This window comes from Bos taurus, chromosome 29 (genome assembly GCF_002263795.3).
Source record: "Bos taurus isolate L1 Dominette 01449 registration number 42190680 breed Hereford chromosome 29, ARS-UCD2.0, whole genome shotgun sequence".
Taxonomy (NCBI): domain Eukaryota; kingdom Metazoa; phylum Chordata; class Mammalia; order Artiodactyla; family Bovidae; genus Bos; species Bos taurus.
This window is the reverse complement of record NC_037356.1, coordinates 48,688,935-48,715,280: the sequence shown is the minus strand read 5'-3', so window position 1 is coordinate 48,715,280 and position 26,346 is coordinate 48,688,935. Positions and strand designations below refer to the sequence as shown.

Sequence of the window (26,346 nt, the reverse complement as noted above, 5' to 3'; positions counted from 1 at the left end):
CCGAAGCACGCCAGGCTTCCCTGTCCATCACCATCTCCCAGACTTCGCTCAAACTCATGTCCATCGAGTCGGCGATGCCCTCTGTCGTCCGCTTCTCCTCCTGCCTTCGATCTTTCCCAGAATCAGGGTCTTTTCAAATGAGTCAGATCTTTGCATCAGGTGGCCAGACTACTGGGGCTTCAGCTTCAGCCTCAGTCCTTCCAGTGAATATTCAGGGTTGATCACCTTCAGGATGGACTGGTTTGATCTCCATGCTGTCCAAGGGACTCTCAAGAGTCTTCTCCAGCACCACAGTTTGAAAGCATTAATTCTTCAGTGCTCAGCCTTCTTTATGGTCCAGTTCTCACATCCATGCATGACTACTGGGAAAACCACAGCTCTGACTATAGGGACTTTTGCTGGCAAAGTGATGTCTCTGCTTTTATATACACTGTCTAGATTTGTCATAGCTTTCCTTCTAAGCATCTTTTAATCTCATGGCTTCAGTCACTGTCTGCAATGATTTGGGAGCCCGAGAAAATAAAATCTATCACTGCTTCCACTTTTTCCCCTTCTGTTTGCCATGTAGTGATGGGACAGATGCCATGATCTTCGTTTTTGTTTTTTTAATGTTGGGTTTTAAGCCGGCTTTTTCGATCTTCCGGCATCAGGGCCCTAAATACTGTCTTGATCCAGGAGACATGCTATTGCCCCTCCAGCTCAGACCCCACCTCCCGCACCTGTGTGTGGGCCACGACCCCACCCCCTCGAGCACTGAGCCCCAGAAGGTTCTCCCCTGCAGACCCCGCCCCCGCACACACCCTGGCTCCTTCTCAGCTGACTGCCACCACCCACACACCCCCAGCAGCTCCTCCTTCCCTGGATTTGCAGACTGTCATCCTGCGTCACCACCTCCTATCTGAGTCCGCCTGCCCCTCCTCGGGACTGCAGACACGCCCCTGACCAGCCCACCCGCTTCAGTCATGATCAGCACATCAGCTCGAGGTCCTTCTCGAAGTGGTGGGCTTGGAGCCCGGGCTCCATGGCAGTCAGGGCAATCGGCGCACCACCTCCTGTGCATCCTGCATACTGGGTGTGCTCTGCCCTCTCCCACACATGCAGACACGTGCACACACACCTGCCTGCACACGCCTGGCTCACCACCATCACAGGCAGCGGGTGTGTGGCGGGGGCACCTCCAGCTCATCCTTAGGACTCTGCAGAGGTGTCACCTCCTCTCAGAAGCCCTCCTCCCCAGCCCCGCTCAGATCCGGCCGGAGGCTGTGACTGCTCTGTGTGGGGGGAGCAGGTCCACGGGAAGTGCAGTTGCCGGGTGAAGTGAATGGATTTCCCAGCTCCCTCCAGACCAGGAAGCTCCCTGCCCACAGAGCCTGTTGTGACGAATACTCAGGCCGTATCTGATTGCCGCTGCTCCCGCCAGCCCCGTGCCACCCGCGGGTCCTGTGTGCCGCAGGAGGAAGGGAGAGGTGAGTAAGCAGCCCCTTCCTGCACAGCCCTTGCCTTTCAAGTCTGCTGCCATCACAGGCCCACTCTGGGAGAAGGGGCATGAGCCACTGGCCCTGAGGCCCGAGGGCCCTCTTGCCCCTCCCAGAAAGGCCTCGCAGTGGCCCTGGGTCTCCCCCAACTCCACGCGTAACTGCTGGACTTCGGCCTGTCTCCTTGGGCACCAGGGCTTCCCGGGTGGTACGGCGGTAAAAAACCCTCCTGCGGGAGACACAGGGGATGCGGGTTCCATCCCTGGGTCAGGAAGATCGCCACCTGCTCCAGTATTCATGCCTGGAGAATCCCATGGACAGAGGAGCCTGGCAGGCTACTGTCCATGGGGTCACAAGAACAGAACTGAGAGCCCACACACACACACACACACACACAGGCACAGCAGGCTCCTGGGCTGCCTGCCCCACCTGTCTCAGGCTCCCGGTCCCTGCAGTTAGAGAGCTGCCTGAGCTGAGGGTAACGCATGGCGGAGGGGACATGGATTTTGACGTTGGCCTGGCCCTGAGCTGCAGGCAGGTCGTGGGAGGCAGAGTCCTGTGTGGACCTCTGCTCATTTATTTGGGAAACTGTGACCCGAGAGGGAGTCTGTGTGTTTCCCTGGGCTCCGGCAGGGGCTCTGGGTGACTGCAAGGGGGCATGAGCTAGTCCCTTGGAAGGACAGCTTGAAGCCAGGTGGACCTGCATACTTTGGGGCTCTGATGGCCCTGACCAAGCTGGTGGGCGCGCCGCAGTGTGAAAGGGGAGAGAACCAGCATCTCAGTAACTGCGGGGCGACGTGGGGCCAAGAGCAGTTCCCAGGAGGTATCTGTCTCCCTGCCTGCCTCTGGCTTTCTGCAGACCCCACCCAGGGGGCAAGCCAGGCATTGCCCTCTCCCTTCCTCTCCTTGCACCTCTCTCCTTCCCAGCCCGCCCTGCCTCCCTCCGCGCAATCTTGCCCACCCAAAACCCAGACTGGACACCCAGAGCTGCTCCAGCGGTCTGAGCTCCGGCCTCCCCCGGCAGTCCGGGGGGGAAAAAGCAGGAGAGGGCCGGTCCAGGGCCACGGGGCGGAGCGGTGCCCGCCGGGGGGCGTGTCGGGTTCGGCCAATGAGAGCGCGGAGGTCGCGGGCGGGGGGGCGGGGTGTCCGGGTTGGCCTCGGGGGCGGGGAACTACCCTGGGAGGGTAGCTGTCCCAGGGCACCCTGAGTCTGCCGGTGTCCCAGGGCACCCTGAGTGGGCCGGGGCCTGAGCCCAGCCCTGGAAGGGCAGGAAGGCCGGAGCTCACCCCACGAGGGCTCACCTCGCCAGGACGGAGCTCAGGCCGATCCCTGGGAAGGCAGGTACCAAGCTCCCTTCAGCACCCCTGCCAGCCAGGTGCCCCTGACCGGCCGCTCTTACCCTCTGCCGCTGCTCCCTGCAAGTTCCCCGCACCCCAGGATGGGAAGTCTGGGCACAGCCCCAGGTCCTTCTTTGATGTCACCCCCCTCCCCACCCCTGGGTCTGGGTTCTGAAGGCGACCCTTGGGCCCAACTGTACAGCTGGGTGTTCATTTGGCAAAACTTGGTGGAGGCCTCCATGGAACCACAGACTCTGGCTACAGCTGGTGGTGGGGTGTGGGGAGCAGACAGGGCCTGGCTACCCTGCCTGGAGGGCCTGGAAGGCTGAGCTGCCCCTCCAGCCCACCCCCAGATGCTCCAGAAGGCCCTCTGGCCTGGTGGAGGAGCTGGGCAAAGTAGGCTGTCGGCTGAGAAGCGCTTCACAGGGGTGCTGGAAGCGGGGCCCTGGGGGCCTAAAGACCTGCCCGACACACACACACACACACACACTCACACACACACGAGTCACCTACCTCAGCTGCGGTCAGTGACCACTCTGGCCTCAGTTTCCATCTCAAAGTCAGGCCCTAAGCCCAGCCCACGCTGGACAGGAGGCTCCCATCTCTGGTTCCGTGGTGGCCGTGTGCCCAGATCCCCAGAGTCGGCCGTCGAGGAGGGGAGGGACACTTGATCTCCGAGAGCAAGACCGGCCCAAGGTCACTCGGCGGCAAGAGGCTGGAGAGCCCCGCTGAGAGTCCAGCACCCCGACCTCTCCCCTGGGCCCTCTGGTTGCCGCCCGCCTCCCGCCCCATGACTCAGCACCCTCGCCCAGCTCAGGAGGACTTTTGCTCCCTGCCCGCTCCTGCAGCCTCCCGTTCTTATCCCGGCAGGGTCTTCCAGCAACACCTGCCCAGCATGCGGAAAGTCGGGGCCCCCGGGGGCCAGGGCCAGGCCCCCAGCGGAATGGGCGCCCTGGGCCGCTCGGGGGTCGTGCTGCTCACGTACGTGCTGGCGGCCCTGGAGCTCACCTGCCTCTTCATGCAGTTCTCCATCATGCCCGTGAGTACCCTTCCCCAGGCCGCCTGCCCCATCCCCCTCGCCTTCCTTCTGGCTCCGGCAGGGCCCATGGTCCGGCCTGATGCTGCCAGGCTCCTCTCTCTGGGGCCCCTTCCCATACTGGAGCTGAGCCAGTTGAGGCACCCCGGGACTGTGCCTCTGGGCCCCCCATCAGCAAGTCCTGGGCTCTGTTGCTCCCGCCCCAGCTCGAGGCCATGGCCCTCTTCACCCACCAGCCTGACACCCATGCGGCTCACTTCCTAGTCTCACTTCCTAGTCCCGCTGAGCCCTCTTCCGCAGATCTCCCCCGCAGCGGGGCCCTCCCCCTAGCACCCGCCAGGTACCCGGAGTCACTTCCCCTCCGGTCCTGGTTGGTCCGGCCTCCTGAGGCTTGCCCACACCCCGCACTGTATGTCACGGTCTTGGATCGCTTCCGTCTCCCCAGCCAGGATGTGAGGGCGGGACCAATCCGGCTGGTTGTCTGCTGCCTGCCCTGGTCTGGACTCTTCTGGCCCCCAGCAGCCCCTGGGTTTCTGTGGCCCCCATGGCTCACTGTGCCCACCCACTCATCACCCTCCCCCGTGCACTCCTGTCTGTTCATTCCACACCCCCGTGTGCAGCTGGCCCGCTGGGACTCGCCCTCCTGGGGCAGCAGCTCCCAGTGGACTTTGGAAGACTGGAGCTCCAGAGGTCCTTGTCTGCCTGGTCTGGGTGGGACTGTGGCCCTAGCCACTGACCACTTTTAAAAGTTCCCCAAGAGATTCTCATAAGCAGCCTGGGCCTGCGGATCTGTGTGGGAGTGGGTATGGCCTTTGTCACAAGTCCAGCCATGGCGGGGGTCCCTGGCCAAACAGCAAGCCCAGCTCCCCTGCCTCCCAAGCCCGGCTCACCTCCACCAGGCTGGTCCAAGCCCTGTATCCCCTCCTTAGCAGCCAAGGGGCCCGAGCAGGTGCCCTGCTACCCTTCAGAGAGCCGCTGCTGGAACATGAAATCCTGAGAACTCGGGGCTCCCAGTGCCACCTGCCCTCCCACCGGCTCTCCCGGGGGCGGGGGGCATGTGTCTGCTCCACAAATGCTCGCAGGTACCCCAAGTGCCTGTCCTCAGAGCTCAGAATACCGCAGAGCACAGTGCGGACTGGACCACAGGCACCCCAGCGCTGGTGCTCCTGAGCTAGGTGACACCTGTGACAGTGTGTCATTAGACTGTGCTGCAGGAGGGACCTGGGGCTGCTGAGGAGCGTGGCGGGTTTGGGCCCAGCGGGGCTGCCCTAAGAAGGCGACCCTGTACAAAGCCTTAAAGGAGACATGGGAGTGGGCTGGCCAGTACAAAGGCCCCGGGGCAGCCGTGGGATCAGTGCTGGAGGGGAGAAGGCGCTGAAGCCAGGACGGGCTGCGGGCACCCCAAGGGTGGAAGCATCAGCAGGAGCTGGTCTTAGAGGAAAACCGGGAGTCAGTTCTGGATGTGCTGAGGTCCAAGGGCTTTTAGAACTGAGTGCTGAGCCAGGGCAAGATGGGGTCTGCCTCACACCCTTGAGGTGTATCCCGAAGAAGGGAAGGGGGGCCAGCAGCTGCCCTCACCGAGTTCTGAGTCCCTGGAGCCTGGACCCAGAGGCCCTGTCAGGCTCCCCGCTACGATATAAGCAGCTGAGTCCAGGGTCACAGGTCACCCCAGATGCCTCATGGGGCGGTCAGAGCCAGACCCTTGATCACCTCACACGCTGCTCAGAGCTACCCTTCTTCCCCCTTCCCACCAAGGACTCCGGATCGCAGGTGCTGGGGGCCTTCCAGGCCCCTCCCACCGACCCCTCCTATGTTTCAGTACCTCTCTCGGAGGCTGGGCCTGGACTCGGTCGCCTTTGGCTACCAGCAGACTGTGTTTGGTGTGCTGCAGCTGCTGGGCGGGCCTGTGTTCGGCAGGTACGGCGGGGTGGGGAAGTTTGGGGGCCCTCATCCCGTGATGACCCACGCCTGCCCTTGGGAGGTCATGGCCTGGGTGACTCCAAGTTCCCAGACCTCACACTGGGCCCCACTAGAGGGATGGCAGCCCCTGAGGCATGGATGAACTTTGACCCTTCGTTGTTCCGTGGCTCAGTCGTATCTGACTCTGTGACCTTCACCATCTCCTGGAGCTTGCTCAGACTTGGCCCCTTTAGTGCTGGGTTAAGCCGCTGTTCCCAGGGTGTCCCGACACAGAACCGCCACTAACTCTGGTTTGTGGCTGGAGAGAGGATGTAACTGGTGAGGCTCTTGTGGCTATAAATGCCCTGCCCTACTGAGCTGGGGGGTTCCACCAGCAACTTTTCTGGAAAAGAGAATTCTGGGAACTGGGACTCCCACTAGCCTTAGTGCTCTGGGGGTGCTGGGCTCACCCTCCTGCAAACCCTGGCGTGGACAGATCAGTGTGGCAGGAGTCAGATCTCAGAGTCACTCCGTGGGAGAGAAGGGGCTCCAGACCCGGTAACGCAGGACAGAGCAGGGGTCTTGGGGGTGGGGGGCATTCCCCACTTGCGCCCAGGAAGAGCTTTCTGTAAAGCATGCATCCCACAAGTTATTCACTAAGAGGGGGAGTGACCGAGTGGGTCAGACTCCCCAAGGTCACTGAAGACTGCCGCATTGGAAGGGTGGAGAAACAGGCCCTGCGAGGAGGGAGGCGGGGACCCGGGCCCTCCCGCACCCTCACAGCACCCGGACCTTTCTGCGGCCCAGCTCCCCGGCCTTCCCAAGGGGCCGGTGTGGGGCAGAAGAGGGGCACCCCTGCCTCCTGCCGGTGAGGGTCATGGGTGTGGGCCCCCCAGGTTCGCAGACCAGCACGGGGCGCGGGCAGCCTTCACGCTGTCCTTCCTGGCCTCGTCCGCCCTCTACCTGCTCCTAGCGGCTGCCTGCATCCCCGCCCTGCCCGGCGTGGCCTTGCTCTTCGCCTCGCGCCTGCCCGGTGCACTCATGCACACGCTGCCAGGTAGGGCGCCCTCGGCAACATGTCCCAGTTGCCGGGGCCCAGGGCTGGACTGGAGGGGGCAGGGGGCGGGGCGGGGGCTTGGTGTGGGCGTGGCCCGAGCCAGGGGAGGGGCAGACGCCACCCTCAGGGGCCCTGGACGCTGATGGAGGGGTGATGTACGGGGTGGGCTGTGCTTCCACGGGGCTGAGTAGAGGGGGTGGGGAGCATGCGGCCTAGGGACAAGTTGGGGTGCAGCTGGTAAGGCGGGGGGTGACAGGGAGGGGGCAGGTCGGAGGAGTGGAGGAGCGTGGCCTGTGGGGAGCAGGTGCAGTGGGGAGGCGTGGCCTGGGCTCCGTGAGGGGTCCGCGTGGCTCAGCCTGCGTCCCACCCGCCAGCTGCCCAGATGGTCATCGCAGACCTGTCCACACCTGAGGAGCGGCCCGCGGCCCTAGGCCGGCTGGGCCTGTGCTTTGGCGTCGGTCTCATCTTCGGCTCCCTGCTCGGTGGAACCCTCAGCAGCTCGTGCGGGTGAGTGTCCGGGGCGCGGGCCCGGCCGGGGCTGGGGCTGGCCAGCCAGGCGGGGTGTGGGTACCGGGTCGGACGAGCAAGGACGTGACGGCTCTGTACCACCCAGGCCCTCAGCCCGGCCCCGCCGCCTCTCGGGGCCTTGGTTTCCCCATGGGCACCCTGACCTGGTGAGTCCACAGGAGGGGAACCAGCTGGAACCTCCGGGTGGGCGTGGGCATCCAGGGGCGTGGCCTATGCGGTGGGCGGGGTCTGAAGGCTTAGACAAGCGAGTGCCGTACACCACGTGGATTCCTCAAACGTCAGGCGGGAGGACCTCCAGGGAGGCAAAGGCCCTCACATGTGGACGCGAGAAGGCCTGTGAGGCTGGAGTGGACTGAGGAGGGGTGGGCAGCGCGTCAGGCCGTGGAGCCCTGAAGCAGGGGCCCGGGGTGACCTGGCTGCTGTGTTGAGACTGTGGGGGCTGGGGCCACAACAGGGAAACCAGAGGTGGGGACTGAACTGCTCCATGTGGGAGAGCACCGCGGCTGGACCAGGGGCGGCCGTGGCGCGCAGAGGGCAGCGGCGGGATCTGGGTTGGTTTTGCTGGTGGCTGGGGTGTAAGTGTGAATGCAAGGCCGTGCCTGGGCTTGGGCTGGGCCTGGGGGAGCCATGGGCCTCGCTGAGGTCCCTGCTACCCTGGCTACCCATGGGAGTTGGGTCCCCACCAGGGTAAGTCTGGTGCCTGGTAGATGCATGAAGGAGTTCCCGAGTGGACTGATGGGGGGTCTGAGCTGGAGGAGAATGGGGCTGTGCTCTCAAGTGGGGGGTTTCTAAGCCCTGGGAACTGCTCCAGAGGAGGGCTGGGGCCCAGCACTTCGTGTTAGAAGCCAGGAATTAAGAAAAGCCACCTGGAGGACCCGAAGAGATGGGATTCAGGGGGGTATCCAGGCCTGAGGGTCAAGGACGGGACCCACTGCCCACGACTGCGGACTCCCCCTGGACCGGGCCGCCTCCCTCCCCGCTCAGCGTGGGCGGGAGCCTGGTTCGGTAGATGGGCCCCGGGATGAGAGAGAGGGCCTCTGTGTGCCCAGGGAGAGACGAGAAAGGGTCAGGGGCTGCGAGTGAGAAGGAGCACCTGGGGAGTGAGGACAGATGGAGCAGGGGCAGCCCCACCTGCTGACCCTGCGGGTCAGGATCAGAACCAGGACCGGAGCTTCACCGGCCAGCCCGGCCACCTGCCTCCCTGGGCCCTGGGCAGGTTTGCTCACCTTGCGGAGTACACACACCCAGAGGCCTCCTCGGGCCAGCCCCCTCATCCCTCCTGTCTTTACCTGCCCTTGTCCCCAGCGTAGCTGCTGACCCAGGAAAGACCACTCACTCCCCTCCCCCTCCTCAGTCAGTCAGTTCAGTCGCTCAATCGTGTCCAACTCTTTGCGACCTCATGAATCGCAGCACGCCAGGCCTCCCTGTCCATCACCAACTCCCGGAGTTCACTCAAACTCATGTCCATGGAGTCGGTGATGCCATCCAGCCATCTCATCCTCTGTCATCCCCTTCTCCTCCTACCCCCAATCCCTCCCAGCATCAGGGTCTTTTCCAATGAGTCAACTCTTCACATGAGGTGGTCAAAGTATTGGAGTTACAGCTTCAGCATCAGTCCTTCCAATGAACACCCAGGACTGATCTCCTCCTCCTCGAAGCCCCCAAATCCACCCCATCCCTTCCCTCACCTTCCAGGGCATTCCACTAGCTTCCCAATTCCATCAGCTTCCCAATTCCATCCCAAGGTCTAAGGCTCTTTCTTTGATGGGTGGGGAAACCGGAGCCCCACAGAAGGTAAGGCCCCCCTCAGTGGAGCTCCCAGTACCCCCTCAAGGCCCCGGGAAGTGGGGGTCCTCTGGGACCCTGACGCCCCACGGCAGGGGCTGGCCCCCTGTCTCCTTGTCCGGCCTCTCTGCTAGGCTCACCTGCTCTACCTCCCGGCACAGCCCACGGCAAGGGCAGGCGGGATGCAGAGGCCGCGTTCCCACCCCTCCTTCCCCTTGATGGAAACTGCAGCGGGGGGTGAGGTCTCCCTGGCTGTTTCTGCCTGCCCATCCCAGCCTCCCCTGCCCTAAAGGCCCCTAAAGGCCCCAACTGTGCCCCAGCCCCCACCACCACCAGGGAGCAGGTGGAGGGAGGAAGTGGCCTTGGCAGCTGCTGCCCTGGGCTAGGTACTGGTATAACTGGTTTAGGCCCAGCCTGCAGCTCAGGGCTGGGAGGCCTGGCTACCACAGAGCACCCAGACCTGCGCCCTGAGTCACTCAGCAGGTGAGGGGCAGCTCCGTGACTCTGAGCCCCCAGCCTGGCACCTCGCAGCCTGGGGAGGCCTCCACCACCCGCTCCCCCAGGGGGGCCTCGTGCCCCCAGGGTGGGCAGCACCAGCCTGCCTAGCCCACCGCATCTGGATCCTGGCGAAGTTAGAGGGGAGTCCGGGGGATCAGCTCAGGCGTTTGAGAAACAGGGGCCACCTGTCAGGCGCTGCTGAGAGTGCAACCCCAGGCCCGAGCTAGACTTAGCGTGGGGGTCTCTGCAGGACCCCCTGCTCCTCTAGGCACTAAGGGGCTGCCCCACAGTCACAGATATCACTGAGCCCGCAGGCCAGCACCCAAGGGCTCTGTCCCCCTAGAGGTGACCCAGCCGGGCATGCTACTTATCCAAGCTGGGGCTGGGAGCGCCTCCAGCCACAGACTTTAGAGGTCAGGCCAAGCTGGGTTCAGTGTCCCTGGCCAGCCTTCCTGGGCGCTAAGTGATCCCAGTCCCACGCCATGCCCAAGGGGCACTGTGACTCGGTCAGTGTGACCCCCTCCTTTTCTGGAGGCCTGGGAAGGCTGGTCTCCCCCAGGACCATACCTTGGCCCCTGGACGAGGGGACGGGAAGCCCTCACCCTGCTGATGGAAGGCTCCCAGCCCAGTTAAAACCCGGGTTGATGAGCAGACGCCGGGGCTGCCCTGAGCAGCTCTGAGGCGACTCGGGGCAGCCAGGCTGCCTGCCCCACTGCCTCCTGCCCTGACTCGCCGAGGCCGTGTCGCCTCCCCACCCAGGGGTCGTGCAGGCCCTGCAGATGGACCCTGGTGCGTCAGGCCCTCGGGGGTCCACAGGTGGGCGCTAATGGCTGAGATTAGTGGGGCTGGACCTCAGCTTAGAGCTGTCGGCCGGACAGGGCTCCGGGAAAGCCCGCGCAAAGGCGGAAGGAGCTGGGGGCTTGTCTGGGGACCTGCCTGGGCAGAGGCTTGGCGGGCACAGAGGCTGGACCACGAAGGGTTAGGCCGGACACGGCTTCAGGGCCGTTTTCTGGCACTTGAAGCCAGAGGGGGGCTGAGTCAGGGGTGGCCCTTAAGGCATCCATTGTCAGACACAGTTCCACCCACAGTGCGGTGGCCAGGGCTCAGCTAGGACAGGGGGCTTCTCCCCCCAAGCTCAGACCGGGTGGCTGGTGACTCCAGGAGGCCCCTCATAGCCAGGCTCCACCTGAAGCTGGGCCCAGCTGACCCCAGGCCCCTCCAGGAGGGACAGGACTGGGGTGCGCAGGTCAGGAGGCCCTGAGGGGGGCCTTGGCGGGAGCGGTCCCCCGCTGGGAGCCCTGGAGCTGATGGGGAGGGCAGCTCCAGCTCACGAGGAGTGGTCACCTCAGATCAGGGCGGGAGTCGGACGGTGTCGGGCAGAGAGGATGAGTGTGCAGAGCCCACACGAGGTGAGCAGGTGGACAGGCCTCCCACCGCCCGATAAGGTCAGATCGGCAGATTCCAGGCCCTGAGATAAGGATGAAAGGCAGTGTTTTTGTGGCTGCTGACATTTGACCAGTGCCCGTGGCAGCCGCGACCAGCCATGGCCGGTTCCAGAGGCATCCCCCGGCGGGAAGCAGGCGCCTGGGAGGGTGGCCCCTGGGAGCCCAGCCCTCACTGGCATCTGAGGAAAGGTGGTCACCCAGCAAGCTAGCCACCGAGAAGGGACAGAGCACTCGGTGCCCTGAGTCCGACCCAGGGCCTTCGAGGGTCTCTAGGGTCTGTATGTTCGGTCTCCCGTCAACCCATCCGACCGAAAGCAAGAGGGAGTGAGTGGACAAAGACACGAACCTGCCTGCCTCATGGCCCACACCCAGTTTGTATTAAATAAAAACGGTCCAGTGAGCCAGGGGACAGACGGCCCAGAGCCCCACCTGCCTGAGCTGCACCCCAGAGGTGCCCGGGCCGGAGGCAGACTCGGGGGGTGTGCTGATGACAGAGCACCGGCGAATGGAGGCAGGAGGCAGGAGGGGGTCCCCACTGAGAAGCCCCACCATGGGCAGCTCCCCCGTCCTCCACTCGCCTTTCTGCCGTCTTGCCCGGGGGAGTCAGAGAGCGCTACGCGTGCAGGACACCCCAGGCTCCCCGGGCAGTAGGGGCCCCCACACCTTCCCGGGGCCTGCCAGCAGCCCCATGCCCCTTCAGTTCACTGGCCACCCCACACGGGACAGGAGAGAACCCCCCAGAGAAGGGGCCTGGGGCCCAACTGCCCACCCCTCGCTTGTCACCAGCCTCCCAAAATAACCATCTAAGTGGCCGCCTCTGCCCTCACGCATTTCCGGGGCCTCTGGCAAGGAAAGCTGGCTTTGTCCTTGCCCGGGCAGGCCTAGAGCGGTGACGTGTGGGCCTCGGAGGCCACAGTCCTGAAGAAAAGGCCCTTCTCTCTGGCTACCAGGGCTGGGGTGTCCCTGCCATCTCGGGGAGGGGGCTGTGGGGTCCAAACCCACCCACATCTCTCCCAGGGGCGTCCAGGGTCCTCTGACCCTTCCCACCTGGCAGCCGATGGACACACCCATTTGTCCGGAGCCTGAGCAGCCAGAAAGCTCAAATGTTCCACATCCCGGGCGGTGGCGTCGTCCGGGGGACCAGAGACGGGCCCGTGGGGAGGGGTGGGGTTCAGGGCCCGCTGCAGCCCTGACCAGTGGTATGAGCCCCGGCAGGTCCCAGCCCAGGAATGAGGGTGGCCAGGGCCCAGCCTCTCTGGTATGGAGTCCCCACGGGCTTCCTTGATCCCACGTGGAGGAGATCCCCGTCCTCCCTGGGGCTCCGCGGGGTGCTGTGCATGTGTACGTGTGGGCACGTGTGGGCACCTGTGCTGAAGTTGGGGCGGGAGAGTCCTCTGTCTGAAGTCTGAGGAGAGTCAGGGGCAGCTAGTGGCTGCCCTGTCTGAGGGCGCAGGGAGCCTCTCCCAGGACACTGATGGGGTCTGGGCCAGGACAGCTGTCGTCCGTTTGGTCCACAGTCTGGCCCATGGGGGTCTCAGAGGAGGGTCCCACCCAGGCCCCCCCGCCCTGGGGGGCGGATAGTGGCCCTGGAGTAGAGCAAGCCCTTTTCAGAGGATAACGTACCTGCTGTGGAGGCGGGCAGGGCCTCACAGAGAGGGCCCTTGCAGGATGTGTAGGAGTTTTCTCTGCTGTGGAGGGGCAGGGTGTTCTGCCATGCCCAGGCCTGGAGGTCCACGCAGCCTGGCTCAGTAAGAAGCTCCTGTTTCTCTCCTCTAGCCTTCAGGAGGAAAAGGGGACAGTCAGAAGGGCCAGGCCCCAGCGCCCTTGCTCCTGGCTGACATGCACGGCCTGGCTGGTACTGGAGGCAGAGGCCTGCCTGTGTGGCCTTGGGGAGGTCACAGGCGGAGTGTCCCTGCGCTGACCCACGGAGAGGAAGCACACCCTCAGAAGTGAAAGCCGAGGGGAGAGTCTGAGTCACGGCCTTGGTGGGAGCGCAGGCAGGTGGGCAGGCGCCCTAAGGGCTGTGTCCTGGGTCTTTAGGGGCCAAAGGCCCCCCACCCTGCGGGCCCAGCCTGCCCAACGCCCTCCTGGAAGTGGGGCCTCCTGAGACCCACTAAATGCCGGCCTGTCTGCCCCAGGAGAGCAGGGAGGGCTGACGGCCCCCGAGACACAAATGGGCCCATGGGGGTCCCACGGCCTTCCACGTGGGCGCGTGGGGCTGAGACTCAAAGCCAGGTCCTGGCCCACTGGGCACGTCGGGGCTAGTATCTCCAGCCGCTCCTGGTGCCCCGGCCCCAGTGCCACCTGGCACCCCACTCACCGTGAGCCAGTGTTGCGCCTCTCCTGAGTCACCCAGGGCAACCAACAGTCGCCTTCTCAGCCTCCATGCTGGGCAGCCCCTCCAGTCCTGCCGAGGCGGAGGCCAGAGGGCTCTGGGGACCGGGTCTTTCCCCCAGGAGCCTCAGTGTCCTGCTCCCCAGGGTGGGCGGGACTCTTGGCGCTGCCAGGGATGTCCAGGGGAGTCTGGGGGGCATCCCCCTTGCTGGGTTCCGTTCCCCAAACACGGCCCCCAGGGCTCACAGCAACCCTGTCCTTCGGGAGCCTTCTCACCCTTCAACAGGCTGGGAGCCGTGCGTCCCCAGGACTGTGGCTGCCCACTCCAGGCCCCTGCCCCTGCCCCTCTGGGGCTCAGCATCCCACCCCCATGGCCGCCCACCCTCAGAGACCCCCAGGGATGGAAGGGTCTGTTCCTTCACCCATCCCCTAATGAATGCGCCCTGAGGGTCCCGTGTCCCGCCCTCCAGACCGAAGCCGGGGGAGGTGGGAGGGGTGGGGCGAGAGCTGAGAACAAGCTGTCCAAGCCCCAGTGCGGCTGATGGGGGGGGGGAAGGGGCCCGCGCGGCCTGGGGCCTGAGCCCCCTGTGACCACTCGCGCCGCCCCAGTGCGGCTGATGGGGCGGGGGGCCCGCGAGGCCTGGGGCCTGAGCCCTGTGACCACTCGCGCCGCCCCAGTGCGGCTGATGGGCCGGGGGGCCCGCGCGGCCTGGGGCCTGAGCCCCCTGTGACCACTCGCGCCGCCCCAGTGCGGCTGATGGGGCGGGGGGCCCGCGTGGCCTGGCGCCTGAGCCCCTGTGACCACTTGCGCCGCCCCAGTGCGGCTGATGGGCCGGGGGGCCTGCGCGGCCTGGGGCCTGAGCCCCTGTGACCACTCGCGCTGCCCCCAGGATTCAGTGTCCGGTCATTGTGGCCTTCGTGGTCACCCTCCTGGGAGCCCTCCTCAGCGTCACCTGCATCCCAGCCAGCACCAAGGGGGCCAGCGCCCACGCCCAGACCACACTGCCAGGTGAGCCCTGCCAGGTAAGCCCCAGGAGGTACACTGGTCCAGGTGCACACAAGGCGTGTCCCAGCGGGGCGTCCCTACCAGACGCACCTGGCCAGTTACAGCCCCCAGGTATGCCCCCTGGGGATGCAACCAGTGTGAGGCGTGAGCCCTCCGCCCCCAGCAGCCAGCACCCTGGACCTGGGGCCCGCGCTCCCCCAGCCCAGCCCTCCCTTCAGGGACACTTTGCCAAGACCATGGCGAGCCAGAGCAGCCGTGGCGGCAGGGGCTGTGCCCCGGGCAATGGGCCCGCGGGGCCGGGGACATTCAGCCGCTGTCCGGTGGGCTGACGGCCCCTCTGCCTGCCCCAGGGAGACCCAAGGCCAGCGTGTTTGATCTGAAGGCCATCACCCGCCTGCTGCTGCAGCCAGGCGTTCTGCCGGTGTTTCTGGTCAAGGTCATCTGCGGCCTCCCCATAGGTGAGTCCGGGGCCAGGGTGGCCGGGAGTTCCGGGGTCCGCGGCTGGAGCACCGCCCTTCCTCTGCCCGGCCTCTCGTGCTCCAAGACCCCCTGAGCCCCAGGCCCACATCCGTCCCAGGGAGGACGCAGCCCACCGGTTGGTGCAGGCCTGGGTGCTCGGGCCAGGAGGAGGACAGACCAAGGGTCTCCCCCTCGCCTCAGGCCCCAGTCACCCCTGCTTCACGAAAGCTCTCGCTGCCCTGCCCAGTGGCTTCTGAGGCCTCTTGGGACAGTCCGAGAGAAGACAGTGGGTCTGCAGGGGGACACACGCATTCTGCCCACCCCTGCATCCCTTCTCAGGGGCCTGGGGACACCCCTGAGCAATCAGGCCCAGGAGCAACCCCTCCGAGCCTGTGTCGGGGGTCCTCCACCCAGGGAGCCTTGCAGAGAACAACCGTGAGGCCTCGCTCACAGGTGCTCAGGCGTTCCCACGTGGGTGCTAAAAGGTTAGCCCCTCCTCTGCAGACACGCTCTGCCCTTGCCATCGGGGGAGCCCCTCCCAGCTCACCTGCCCCAGGACGCTCAGGGGGGCACAGTAATGGGAACCCAGGTCATCGACCTCAGTTCTGGGGCCAAACCCTCCCACCGGGCATGCCCGGGCCCCCCGGTCTCCCATCCCCTCACCTCTCCAGACAGCCTTGGGGTCTGCCCACCCCGGGCAAGGGCAACTCCGGGCACCTTCTCACTCACAGCCCACGGCAGCCCCGTGGGGCAGACCCACCAGGGAGGACCTTGGGGAAGGCTCGCGTCGGTCCTTCCTGAGCTGGTCGCCGCGGGCAGGCCCCTGGTGCCCCGGCGGGCCAACTGTCATGGGGGTAGACAGGCATGGCTGCACAGCCCTGACCTCTGACCCCTGACCCCTGACCCCCACCCGCCCAGGGCTCTTCATGGTCATGTTCTCCATCATCTCCATGGACTTCTTCCAGCTGGAGGCCGCCCAGGCCGGCTACCTCATGTCCTTCTTCGGGGTCCTCCAGATGGTGAGTGGGTGCCGGGCACACCGGGTGGGTGGGCTCCCGGCACTGCCAGGGTCCCAGGGCCTCACAGACCAGCCCCTCGGTTTCTGAGCAGCACGGGAGCCATCCTGCATGCCCACCTTTCAGGTGCCCCGTCCACCTTCGCTTCTGGCTCGTCCCCTCTCTCCCTGCTCACGGTTCCCACAGCTTCGTCTGCACCCGCGTGCCCTGTCTGCCCGAGCCTTGCAGATGGCGCTAGCAGTAAAGAACCCGCCTGCCAATGTGGGAGGCGTAGGAGACGCAGGTTTGATCTCTAGGTCGGGCAGATCCCCTGGAGGAGGGCATGGCAACCCACTCCAGCATCCTTGCCTGGGAAATCTCATGAACAGAGGAGCCTGGCCAGCTAATGGCCAGAGTGCGCAGAGTCGGGCACGACTGAAGCGACTTTAGCACACACACGCACGCACGCACTCTCTGCCCGTCCATCTGCCCGGGGGGTCCCATCTGAGAGGGGGGGGAGCTTCATCCGCACTGGGGGCTGGCGAGCCCTCAACCTCCCATCAGGAAACACGTCAGAGGCCCATGGCCCTCCCCGCGTCCACCTGGGTACCGGTGGTGCCAGGCCAGCCGGGGGTGGGGAGTGGACCCCCGTGGGGGGCGCGTGACCAGGAGAACGGCTGGGCTCTGTGTGCCTCGCGCCTGCCCACCGGCGGTGCGACCGTGGCGGGGACAGGTGGCGACGTGCCTGCCGCCCCCCGGGACGTCTGCCTGACAGCCGGCGCGCGGGAGGGGCTATTCTGGGATCTGGCGGGCAGCGGAGGGAGCGCTGAACCTCTCCGGAAGCGGGTGGCGGTCCCGCACCTCCAGGCCATCTGCCGCCCGAGCCTCTGGGCCCGGGGCTGGGCTGGACCCCGGACTGAAATAGCCGTTCCGGGGAGGGGCTGGCCCCCACCCCGCCGTGGGCCTAGCTGCGTGGACTGGGAAGCGCCAGGCTGGTGGGGGAAAATAGATAAACATAAAACCACAGTAACACGGATGCTCTGAACTGGGGGCCGTGGAGCCTTGTTCTAACCGGCCCCTCCCGGGACGTGCCTGACGGTCCAGTGGTTAGCACCCCAGGCTTGCACTCTAGGGGGCGCAGGTTGGATCCTTGGGTGCGGGAGCTGAGATCCCGCATGTGTGTGTTGCAGCCAAAAATAAATGAATAACATTTTTTTAATTAAAAACTTATATATATGTATATATATCTTAAACAAGTAAAATAAAGAGCTGCTCCCAGCCTTCCAGGGGCCTGAGCTCGTCCTGGGCTCCCTGAGGCCAGGAGACCAAGGCCAGGCCCTGGCTGAAGTCGGCAGACCACTTGAGACCCCCAGGGACAGACCTTGATAGCCTCAGGCCTGGTGCAGGATGAGGGTGGGCCTGCCGTGATGGGCTCGGGGCTCCGGTGCCTGTAATGATGGGGTGGACAGGTGGGCGTGGGGGAACCTGGGTGCAGCCTAGGGACCCTCCCCCAGGCCCACCAGGAAGAGGGGGCTGGGGAGGGGGAGCCTGCAGAGCGGCTGGGTGCCGGGCCTCAGGCCTTCAGTCCCGCAGGCGAAGGTAGGGGCAGCTGAGGCCCTGAGCTGTGTCTGTAGAGAGGGCCTCTGTCACCTCCATCCCATCCAGGGTAGGGCTGGTCACCGGGGGTCCGGGGAGGGGAACCCGCAGCTGCTGAAGCTGCCCTGGCAAAGCTCTTCCTGCCCCACCCAAGGGGCTCACTGCGTCTCCCAGCTCCCTGTGTGTGGGGATCCTTGGGGTTGGGATCTCAATGAGGACAGCCCACGTGGTCCTAACGTGGAAGGGATGGCACTCACTCTCCTCCCCTGGGGGGCACTTGCAGCCCTCTGTCCCTCCTGGGGGGGCCCCCACTGAGCCCTCAGGCCCCTGCAGGGATGCAGCATGTGCCCTGCAGGGGGAACAGAGACAAGCCCCCACCACCTAGGCGTCTGGTGGGTCAGGGGAGACAAAACCCAGGAGAATCAGGGCCCTTGTCAAGGCAGAGATTGCTGTTTCGGTGGGGCGGCCAGCCAGCTGGGGGCTCTCCCCCGGCCCAGGGAGAGGCCCGGAGGGAGAGAGCCTCACGCAGGGAGGGGCTGCAGGTGCAAAGGCCCTGGGGCGGCTCGGACGGCCGGAGGGGAGAGGACTGTGCTCTGAAGGCCTGCATGGGGGGTAGGCTGCAAAGCCAAGAAGGACCTGGATTTACTGATGTACTCGCTGTGGGTGGGGCCTTGTGGAGGCCGGGTGTGGTCTTACCAGCTGGCTGCCCCCGCCCCTAGGCTGTGTTAGAGCAGGGGTGGGCAGGGGCAACTGTGTGCCTGTGCCCGTGTGACCTTGGGGGAGGTGGTGGCCACGCGGGCCAGGGCGGCAGGGAGTGGGCTGGGTGAGCGGACAGGGTCTCCATGTGGGAGGGTTGGGAGAAAGTGAAGTTTCTGACTAACTCTAGTTACTAGTTCACTAACTCTGGTTTCAGGTAATAACCTGGACGGCAGGAAAGCTTAGGCTTTTTTTTAAGTTAATGGGAAAAGGGAGAGCTGACTCCCAGCGCATCAGGGTCCTGGTCTCGGGGTCTGTATGAAAAGTGGAGACAGATTTCAATCTCTCCTGGTTTGTTGGTTTCCTCTGGGGTGTCAATTACTAAAAGAAACTTGTCAAGTAGATCTTCCCTTTAAACAAACAAAATGAAGATAAGCAAGCGTGAAAGTGGGATTTTTTTTTTTAAGGACACCCTTGGTTGTGGTTTGAGACGGTTTCATGATGCCAGGCAGGCAGCAAGGAGAGGGCTCCCTCCTGGTCCATGGGGCTGGACCCGCCCCCACCCCGGGTCACACAGCCCAGCCCGGGACACTGACCCCCAGCTCCAGTGGGCGCTGCTCCAGCCTCACGGTTCCCCTGGGCACTTCCTGCCTGCCTGGTGGAAGAGGCACGGACCAGCTAGGGAGCCTCACCCCGGCCTGGGAACGGCCTGTGGGCTGGGCTTGTCCTCTGAGTCACATCCCAGGTGTCAAGGGTGTCCCCGCTCTGGGCTTTTCCTCCCACCCCCATGGGGAGGAGCTGAGGGCAGGAAGGGGAGCTGAACCCAGCCCCTGGCTGGCTGACCCTGGGGCTGAGCTGGTGGGGGGCAGTGGGGGGCAGGACAAGGAGGACAAAGCTGGAGGTGGAGAGCTGAGCAACAGTAGGGGTCTCTCGGGGAGCCTGTGGCCCTCCCCTCTCCTGCCCAGGCTCAGGACAAGCCCACCAGCCTGGGCTCCACCCCACCCCACTCTGGGACCCCGGGCCTCAGTTTATCCGGTCACCGTGGGAGTAGTGGCCCGCTGGCCTGGACCCTGGCCCCAGTAGGTGGTGGCCGAGGCGCTTGCCTTCCAGGGCCAGGCCTCGGAAGGGCCAGCTGCTGGAGGACCCCACACGGCCACCAGGGCCCTGGGCTCACGTCCCAGTCCAGCCCCTTCCACCCCCAGCCCCTGTGTGCCCTAGCCTCCCCATTTGTGGCAGCTCCCAGCTCTCAGACCAGATAGCCGAGAGGGAACCGAGGAGTGTGGTGGTGGGCCAGGGCACATGGGAGGGGGCTCCCCAGGGCCCCAGGGCTGGACTCAGGGCCACACTGTGAGCTTTTCACCCTGTAGTCGCGGCCTCCCCATCCCTGTCAGGAGTTAACCGGCCCTTTCAGGGTTTCCCTGGTGGTTCAGATGGGAAAGAATCTGCCTGGGATGCAGGAGGCCCAGGTTCGATTCCTGGATCCGGAAGATCCCCTAGAGAAGGAAACGGCAACCCACTCCAGTATTCTTGCCTGGAAAATCCCATGGACAGAGGAGCCTGGGGCAGGCTACAGTCCATGGGGTTGCAGAGTCGGACACGACTGAGCGACTAACACTTTGACTTTCATCACACCTGAAACAGCAGAGATGCAATTATTTCTGGATGTGAAACATGTATGTGCATGGGTGGGTGCATGTGTGTGCATGCATGTGTGTGCACGTGTGTGAGACCCCCAGGCTGCAGGCCTTGTCTCCCCAGAACCTTGGGGCCATCATGGGAGTTGCAGGCTCACCCCTCTGCCCTGTGCCTTGTCGCTGCTGGGGCTGGTGTCAGGGGCCCAGGGGTCGTGGGCAGCAGGGGAGGCCCCCAAGTCAGCCACAGCCCAGACGCCCTCCCAGGCCCGGCTGTGCCCACCTCCACTCTCTCGCCCTCACCCAGGTCATCCAGGGCCTGGTCATTGGGCGGCTGAGCAGCCACTTCTCCGAGGGAGACCTGCTCCGGGCCAGCGTGCTGGTCTTCAGCGTGGTGGGACTGGCTATGGTGAGAGACCCCCCCCTCCATCCCACTATCCCTGAAAAGAGCAGGGTCCCAGGACCTCTCCACTGGTCTGCACTTGAGCCCCGAGGCTCTCTTGCCCCCAACTCCCACCCAGGACCACCGCAGAGGGACCTCAGGGGTGGGCGACCCCTGCAGTCACCACAGCTTCCACCTGCCTCCCGCCAGGCACTGATGGCCAACGTCTTCCACTTCTGCCTCCTGATGCCCGGCCTGGTCTTCAGCATGTGTGCCCTCAACGTGGTCACCGACAGCATGCTGACCAAGGCCGTCTCGACCTCAGACACAGGTGAGTGAGGTCCCCGGGCTGGGTGAAGGGCAGGCCCTGGGGGGCTCCCCGGCGCTGCTCTCTGGGGAGCTTGATGAGCAGTTTGGGGCCAAGCAGCTGCCCTGGGTTGGGACCCAGTGGGCACTGGGTAGGATGGGTGGCCAGGGGTCTGAGTGGGCAGGGTCGGGGTGGCGGCCCACAAGAGGGTTCAGGTGAGAATCCTGCACCAGGCCCTGCACCAGGCCCTGCTGATCAGCCCCAGGCCAGCCTGGGGGAAGGGAGGAGGGCTTCCTGGAGGTGGCATCTGATTTGGTTGAAGTATGCACAGGGTTTCACTAGGAAGGGGAGGAAAGATGGCATCCCAGGCTGGCCCCAGCTGAGCCAGGGTGTGGGGTGAGGCTCAGAAAGGCTGCTGCGGAGGCTGGTTAGGAAGAGGGCCAGGCACAGAGAATGGCAGGAGGCCAGAGAGGGTGGGGTCAGCATGGGGACACCTCCCAGTCCCTGCCGGCACAGGCTCAGGTGCCTCCCGAGGGACCAGTGACTGACAGCTCACAGCAGCCTCAGTCTAAGAAGCCCCTGGGCCTCCCAGTGGGGCTCAGACACCCCCCAGACACACCCCCGCATCCCACTCTGCAGCCCGCCTTCCTTCTGGAGGCCGGGGAATTTCCAATCCGGACTTGGGGGGTGGTCCCTGGACCTGATGCTCCCCAGGCTCTCGCCCCACACTGCCCTGTGCATAGGGCTGGTCAAGGCCAGGGGCTCCTGTGGGCTGGCTGCAGTCAAAGGCCTCCACAGCAGCAGGGCCAGAGAGCTCAGGGCCCCAGCTGACCCTCTCTCTGTCCATCCACCTGCGTGTCCAGGAGGGGCAGACAGATTCAGAGTCCCCGCTGACAGTGGGGAGGCTGCCGGACAAGGCGTCTCCTCAAGGCTGCCTTGGAAACCCCCAGGGCCCCCCAGATCTGTGACTTTGTGGTCTTGGGAGGCTAGACTGGTCCTGGAGGGCTTCCTGGAGGCAGTGAGCCGGCTCTGCCCAGAGGCCAGGAGGAGGAAGGAGGGGAAGACCTGGAGAGATGAGGGCAGGGCCTGCAAAGAAGCAAGAGCAGCGGACCCAGCTGCCAGGGGCACCACCTCTTAGCTCGGAAGGAGCCAGAGCTGGTTCCCAGCGCCAGCCTGGGAACTGGAGAGGGCAGAGGGGGCGGTAATTGCTCCCTGGTGTTTGCGGGGCCTGTGGGCGGTGGGAGGGGCTGCTCTGAAATTCCCCCTACGCGGGCCCTGAGCCTGGGCGGGGCCTCGCCAGGCCACGCCCACCTGGTCCACAGGCGGGCGGGGCTTTCCAGCGCCAGAGAGGAGCCTCTGAGGACCCGGCAGCCTGGACCTGTGGGCACACGTTGCTTGGTGGCCCTCATAGGGCACAGCTTACAAGGGGAGGGTAGAGATAGGGGGGTCAGGTAGAAGGGGTGCAGGCAGCTAGGTGAGCCTGGGGAGCAACTGCAAAGAAGGGGGCGCCCTTTGAGCACCTGAACCTCCCCCCCTCCGCCCTGTGGGGGTGTTCCCTCCAGTCCACTCCAGGGCAGTAAAGGTCATGGGGGTGACCTGGAGTGTATCGTGGCCCACATTACACCCCAGCCCAGCCCCCACATGGGGGCCTCCCCGGTCTGGGCTGGGCTGGGCTGGGGTGCTGTGTCCCTGGCAGACTGGGAGGGGTGGCGCCTGGCTCACGACCTGGGGCCCTGCTCCCAGGCTCCTCCTGTGCTTGGGCGCTTTCTGGAGCAGGGCAGAGGCACCACATCCGGAGGCCGCAGTGCTCCCCACGCATGGCCTGCAGGGAGCAGACCGGCAGGCAGGCCATGTGGAGCAAGCTGGGGTGCGGAGCTGGGGACAGGGGGACAGGGAGACCTGGGCCGTGTCCAGGACTCGGGCCGCTGGGGCAGTGATGCTCAGGGACTGGCCAGGCCAGGCTTGACCCACCCTCCCCCGCCTCAGGAACCATGCTGGGCCTCTGCGCCTCTGTGCAGCCACTGATGCGGACCCTGGGGCCCACCCTGGGCGGCCTCCTGTACCGCGGCTTCGGCGTCCCTGTCTTCGGCCACGTGCAGTTCGCCGTCAACTTCATCGTCTTCCTGGTCCTCTGGAGGCAGCCTGTGCCCCGGAAGATGGGCAAAGCCCAATGACCTTGGCCCCAGGCAGACTGGCAATAAACTCCCTCGGGACCTCTCGCAGCCTGGTTTCTGCAGGCTCCTGCCTGCTGGACAGGGGGTCTAGGGAGGGGGTGGGGTGCCGCTTTGGAGGCTGGAGGGCTTCCTGGAGGAGAGGGCCTGCAGCTGGGCCCCAGGGGTCCAGGGAGAGAAGAATCACCCAAGAGCATCCCAGCGTGAGGTGGGTCCTGGCCCTGGAGTCCACCACCCAGGCCAGCAAGGAGTCCTTCCTGCTGCCGTCCAGACGACTCTGCCCGCGTCCCTAGAGATGGAGCTCTCTGCTCACCCGCAGCCCCAGTGCCGACCCCTCGCCAAGCACACTCTGCCTGCACACCCTCCATAGCCCTTGAAATTGCTTCCACTGGTGAACGGAAAGAGGACAGGGTCGTTTTAAAAGGTCAGGCGTTTGAGACTTGGGGAGAGTTCGAAGAAGAGAACCCTCATTTCATGTTGGGGAACCCAACAGGTAGAGAGCCAGGCCTCCAGGCTTGAGAACCGGGGAGCTGTTCCTCCGCCGCCCCCCACCTCCAGCCCAAGTCCCATGGCAAAGGGCAGCAGACACGGAGGCCTGCCGCGCCAAGAACCAGCGTGGAGAGGACAACCTTGTCGGGTGTCTGCAGACGCCCTTGAGACCAGGAAGGCCACCCTTCCCCCACAGGCTACTTTTAACAAAAGCTATTAAACTTGGAATATTCCATGGCCCTTCCTGGAGGAGCCTCCGAGAGCCGAGATCCACATTTGTGCACGCTCTCACTCTCACACACACACACATACATACACGCACGCACACACACACACACAAGCACACATACACGCTCCCAGCCCCAGAGCTCAGGTCAGACCCCGCCCCCCGTGAGCCCCACCAGGAACTGGCGAGGCACCGGGGCCTCGCTCGCTGACTTGCGTCATCCACCAGAGGCTCTGGCGGGAGAGGTCTCCAGGGTGGCGCAGGATGGAGGTGGCCCTAGGTCAGTGGGGGCCCTGGAGCTGGCCTCTCCTCTCTGGAGGAGCCCCCTCCCATTTGCCCTGGGGCCTCACAGTGTTGTTGTGGAGGAAAACATTCATCGCAGGAATGGTTTCTTCTCTGGACCCAGCACCCAGCCTCCCAGCAGGACTACACCCCCGCCAAGCCTGACCCCAGCAACCCAGGGAGTCAGGAGGCCTGTGATGGTGGCCCCCACCCCAGTCCAGGGTAAGACCGACATTAAGGCCCAACTGGGGCCCTTCACTGCCCCCACCTCGGCATCTCCCAGCCCCACACCTGGCTCCCTCCAGCCCCAAAGGCGACGTGAAGGTGCCCTAGCCAGGCCAGGATCGGAGTCCCATCTCGTTCTTCCATCCTTGGCTTCTTCATCACCAACAGAACTTCTAGGTGGAGGGACACATGTCCCCTCCCCATCCCAAGGCTTGGGGGGCAACCCTGGATACCCCACTTCCAGAGTTGGAAGGGCGGAAGCTGCCCACTGGTCAGAGATCTCAGACCTCCCTCCTGATGACACATCCCGGGCCCCTTGGAGGCCTCAGCCTCCTGCCCAGGGCGCAGACCACTCTCCCGTTTGCCCAGAAGCACTGGCCGCCTCGCTGGCCCAACGTGTCAGGTACGGGCCAGCAGGGCCTGACAGCTGGTCCAGCCCGGGGTAGGGTTAAGAGGAGAGTAGCAGGTGGGCAGTCAGAGGCCTGAGGGCTTCCTTTCAGGGATGGGCACATGAGCAAGACGGGGCTGGAGGGGGCAGGTGAGGTCAGGCATGCAAGAGCCACTCGGATGGGGAGGCACGAGGGCCACACAGGGCCAGTTGGTCGGCAAGCAGGGTCCCAGCCTCCCCATTCACACCCGGAGTGAGCCAGGGCCCCCAGGGAGCACTCCCCCACCTTGGGAGAGGGTGACCAGGGTCTGGGAGATGACGGTGAGCACTCAAAGTGCGTTTCCTTGCCCTTCCGACACCTGGGATGGTTGCTCCCCCCAACACCACCCACTGAAGGGACCACCAACTCCCCTCCCACAGAAAGCTCAGAGCATCACACACTGGCTGATAGAAAAGAGAATGAACCGAGTGCTTTATTGGAATGGTGGTGGAGTACAAACGTTAAGACAGATGGTTTGGATCAACAGGCACCATCGAAATAAATACACAGGTAGCTAATTATGTAGCTTGCCCGCACAGCGGACTCTGGAGGCTCAGTGAATCAGCACGGAAAGGTCATTGTGTGTGAAGTAGAGTAGCACCGGGCTATATCCTTGCCCTGGTCAGCAATAGGGTGCTGTCGGGGCTCCTGTCTCCCCGGACAACTTCTGGGCTCCCGATGGTGCAGCTGGCATGATTCTGTGGAGAGAGAAGGATTCAGGGAGCTGTGCCCGAGCCCGGGGGCTGAGCCAGCCAGGGTCCAGCCTGTTGGTCTCCCGAGGCCCCTACACCGAAGGTGAAAGCGACATCTCCTGCCGCGCGCCCGAGGCGCGCCGCGATGGCGCGGCACCCAGTCCCCTCTCTACACCTAGACGGGGCAGGACCTCCACCCGACGTCAGAGATCGAAATCGTCCTCCCCCACCACCGCGTGCCGCGGGGGAGCGGGCTGCCGGCACTCACCGCCGTGGGACTTAGGGCTGGCCGCCCGGCCCGGCCTCGGGCTCCTGCTCCGCGGCGGCCGCGGCGGCCGCTGCAGCCGCGGCGGCCGCGGCGCGCTCGCGGCGGCTGCGGAAGTCCTGCATGGCGCGGCGGTTCTGAAAGTCGATGAGCGCCAGCGTGATGGACGCGTTCCAGTAGCTCTCGCCCGCGCAGCGGAAGTCGATCTCCTTGCGGTCGGTGGTGACGATGGTGAAGTAGACGTACTTGCCGGTGCGCTCCACGCAGTCCACCTTGAGGATGGAGTGGAAACGCAGCTCCTTGGGGCGTGCGCCGGGGCCGGTGGGGAACAGCCTCAGGCGGTCGGTGGTGAGCACGCCGCGCTTCTTCTTCCACACCTGGAGCAGGCTGTCACTTCGCTTCTCCAGCTCGCCCTCTCTCAGCACCTCTCCCGGGCTCCTCATGTTCGCCAGCTTGACGGTTGGAGGGAGACGACGCTCGAGCGATGGATGGCAGTGCGAGTGATGCGCTCCGGCGGCGTGGGAGCCGCCTTTATAGTGGCCGCGCCTGGCGCGCTCCGCCCCCCCCGCCCCGGGTACGCCCCCGGCCCCGCCCCCCGTCGTCCTCCCCCTCCCTGCCCGCCGCGGTCGCCCGGGGGCTGCACACAGCATCCTCGCCCCGGGCCACCCAGTGCACGTGTCTGCAGCCTGCGCACCCCCCTCCCTTGATTTCCCGGCGCTCCAACCCCCACCCCCAGCCCCGTGGGGCGACTCACGGTCCTCACCCCGCCCCGGACGCCGGCCCTGCCCGCTGTGACTCACTGCTCGGGAGACCCGGGCAAGCGCCCGCGGCCCAGGCCGGCCCGGAGAGGGGTGATGGCGGGGCCCAGACCCCCACCTTCCAGGTGCCCTGACACCCAGCGCAGGGCTTGTGGGGCAGAGGCAGCGGTCGCCCCGTTCCTCCCACGTCCGAGGGTCCCTCCTGGGGAGACCCTCTAGGGGCTCTGCCCCAGCCGGCCTGATCTCCCACCTTGCCGCCCTCCGGCCCTCTCCTCCTTGGTTCGGGCCGGCAGGAGAGCAGGTGTCGAGAGCTTCAGTTTTCACTCCTGTTAAGAGACAACAGC

The 26,346-nt window shown here is 65.0% G+C and overlaps 2 protein-coding genes across 5 annotated transcripts; one reads left to right on the top strand and one right to left on the bottom strand.

Annotated features, from left to right (window-relative positions):
* Positions 1-934: 934 nt before the first annotated feature.
* On the top strand, positions 935-22,685 carry SLC22A18 (solute carrier family 22 member 18). Of its 4 annotated transcripts, none has more exons than NM_001434723.1 (11): positions 1,348-1,466; positions 3,683-3,851; positions 5,668-5,765; positions 6,644-6,804; positions 7,179-7,311; positions 14,285-14,403; positions 14,751-14,858; positions 15,778-15,878; positions 20,085-20,186; positions 20,370-20,490; positions 22,453-22,681. In NM_001434723.1, the coding sequence occupies exons 2-11, from the start codon at positions 3,708-3,710 to the stop codon at positions 22,638-22,640; spliced, it is 1,275 nt and encodes a 424-aa protein (NP_001421652.1). In that variant the 5' UTR covers positions 1,348-1,466; positions 3,683-3,707; the 3' UTR covers positions 22,641-22,681. The 4 variants fall into 4 exon arrangements, with proteins under 4 accessions (XP_059738769.1, NP_001421652.1, NP_001421653.1 ...); NM_001434724.1 differs by lacking the exon at positions 1,348-1,466 and adding an exon at positions 2,662-2,816; XM_059882786.1 differs by lacking the exon at positions 5,668-5,765 and having other exon boundaries at positions 935-1,466; positions 22,453-22,685.
* Positions 22,686-24,692: 2,007 nt separating this feature from the next.
* On the bottom strand, positions 24,693-25,749 carry PHLDA2 (pleckstrin homology like domain family A member 2). Its single transcript, NM_001076521.2, is given in 2 exon segments — positions 24,693-24,985; positions 25,248-25,749. A coding segment is annotated over 1 exon segment (429 nt). The 5' UTR covers positions 25,688-25,749; the 3' UTR covers positions 24,693-24,985; positions 25,248-25,258.
* Positions 25,750-26,346: the final 597 nt, after the last annotated feature.

Excerpts from the sequence above, each read along its gene's own strand:
- SLC22A18 (XM_059882786.1), top strand. The coding sequence starts at position 1,322 with ATGGATTTCCCAGCTCCCTCCAGACCAGGAAGCTCCCTGCCCACAGAG. Across the intron at positions 1,467-3,682 it reads GCCGCAGGAGGAAGGGAGAG|GGTCTTCCAGCAACACCTGC; the intron begins GTGAGTAAGCAG and ends TTATCCCGGCAG. Across the intron at positions 20,491-22,452 it reads CGTCTCGACCTCAGACACAG|GAACCATGCTGGGCCTCTGC; the intron begins GTGAGTGAGGTC and ends CCCCCGCCTCAG.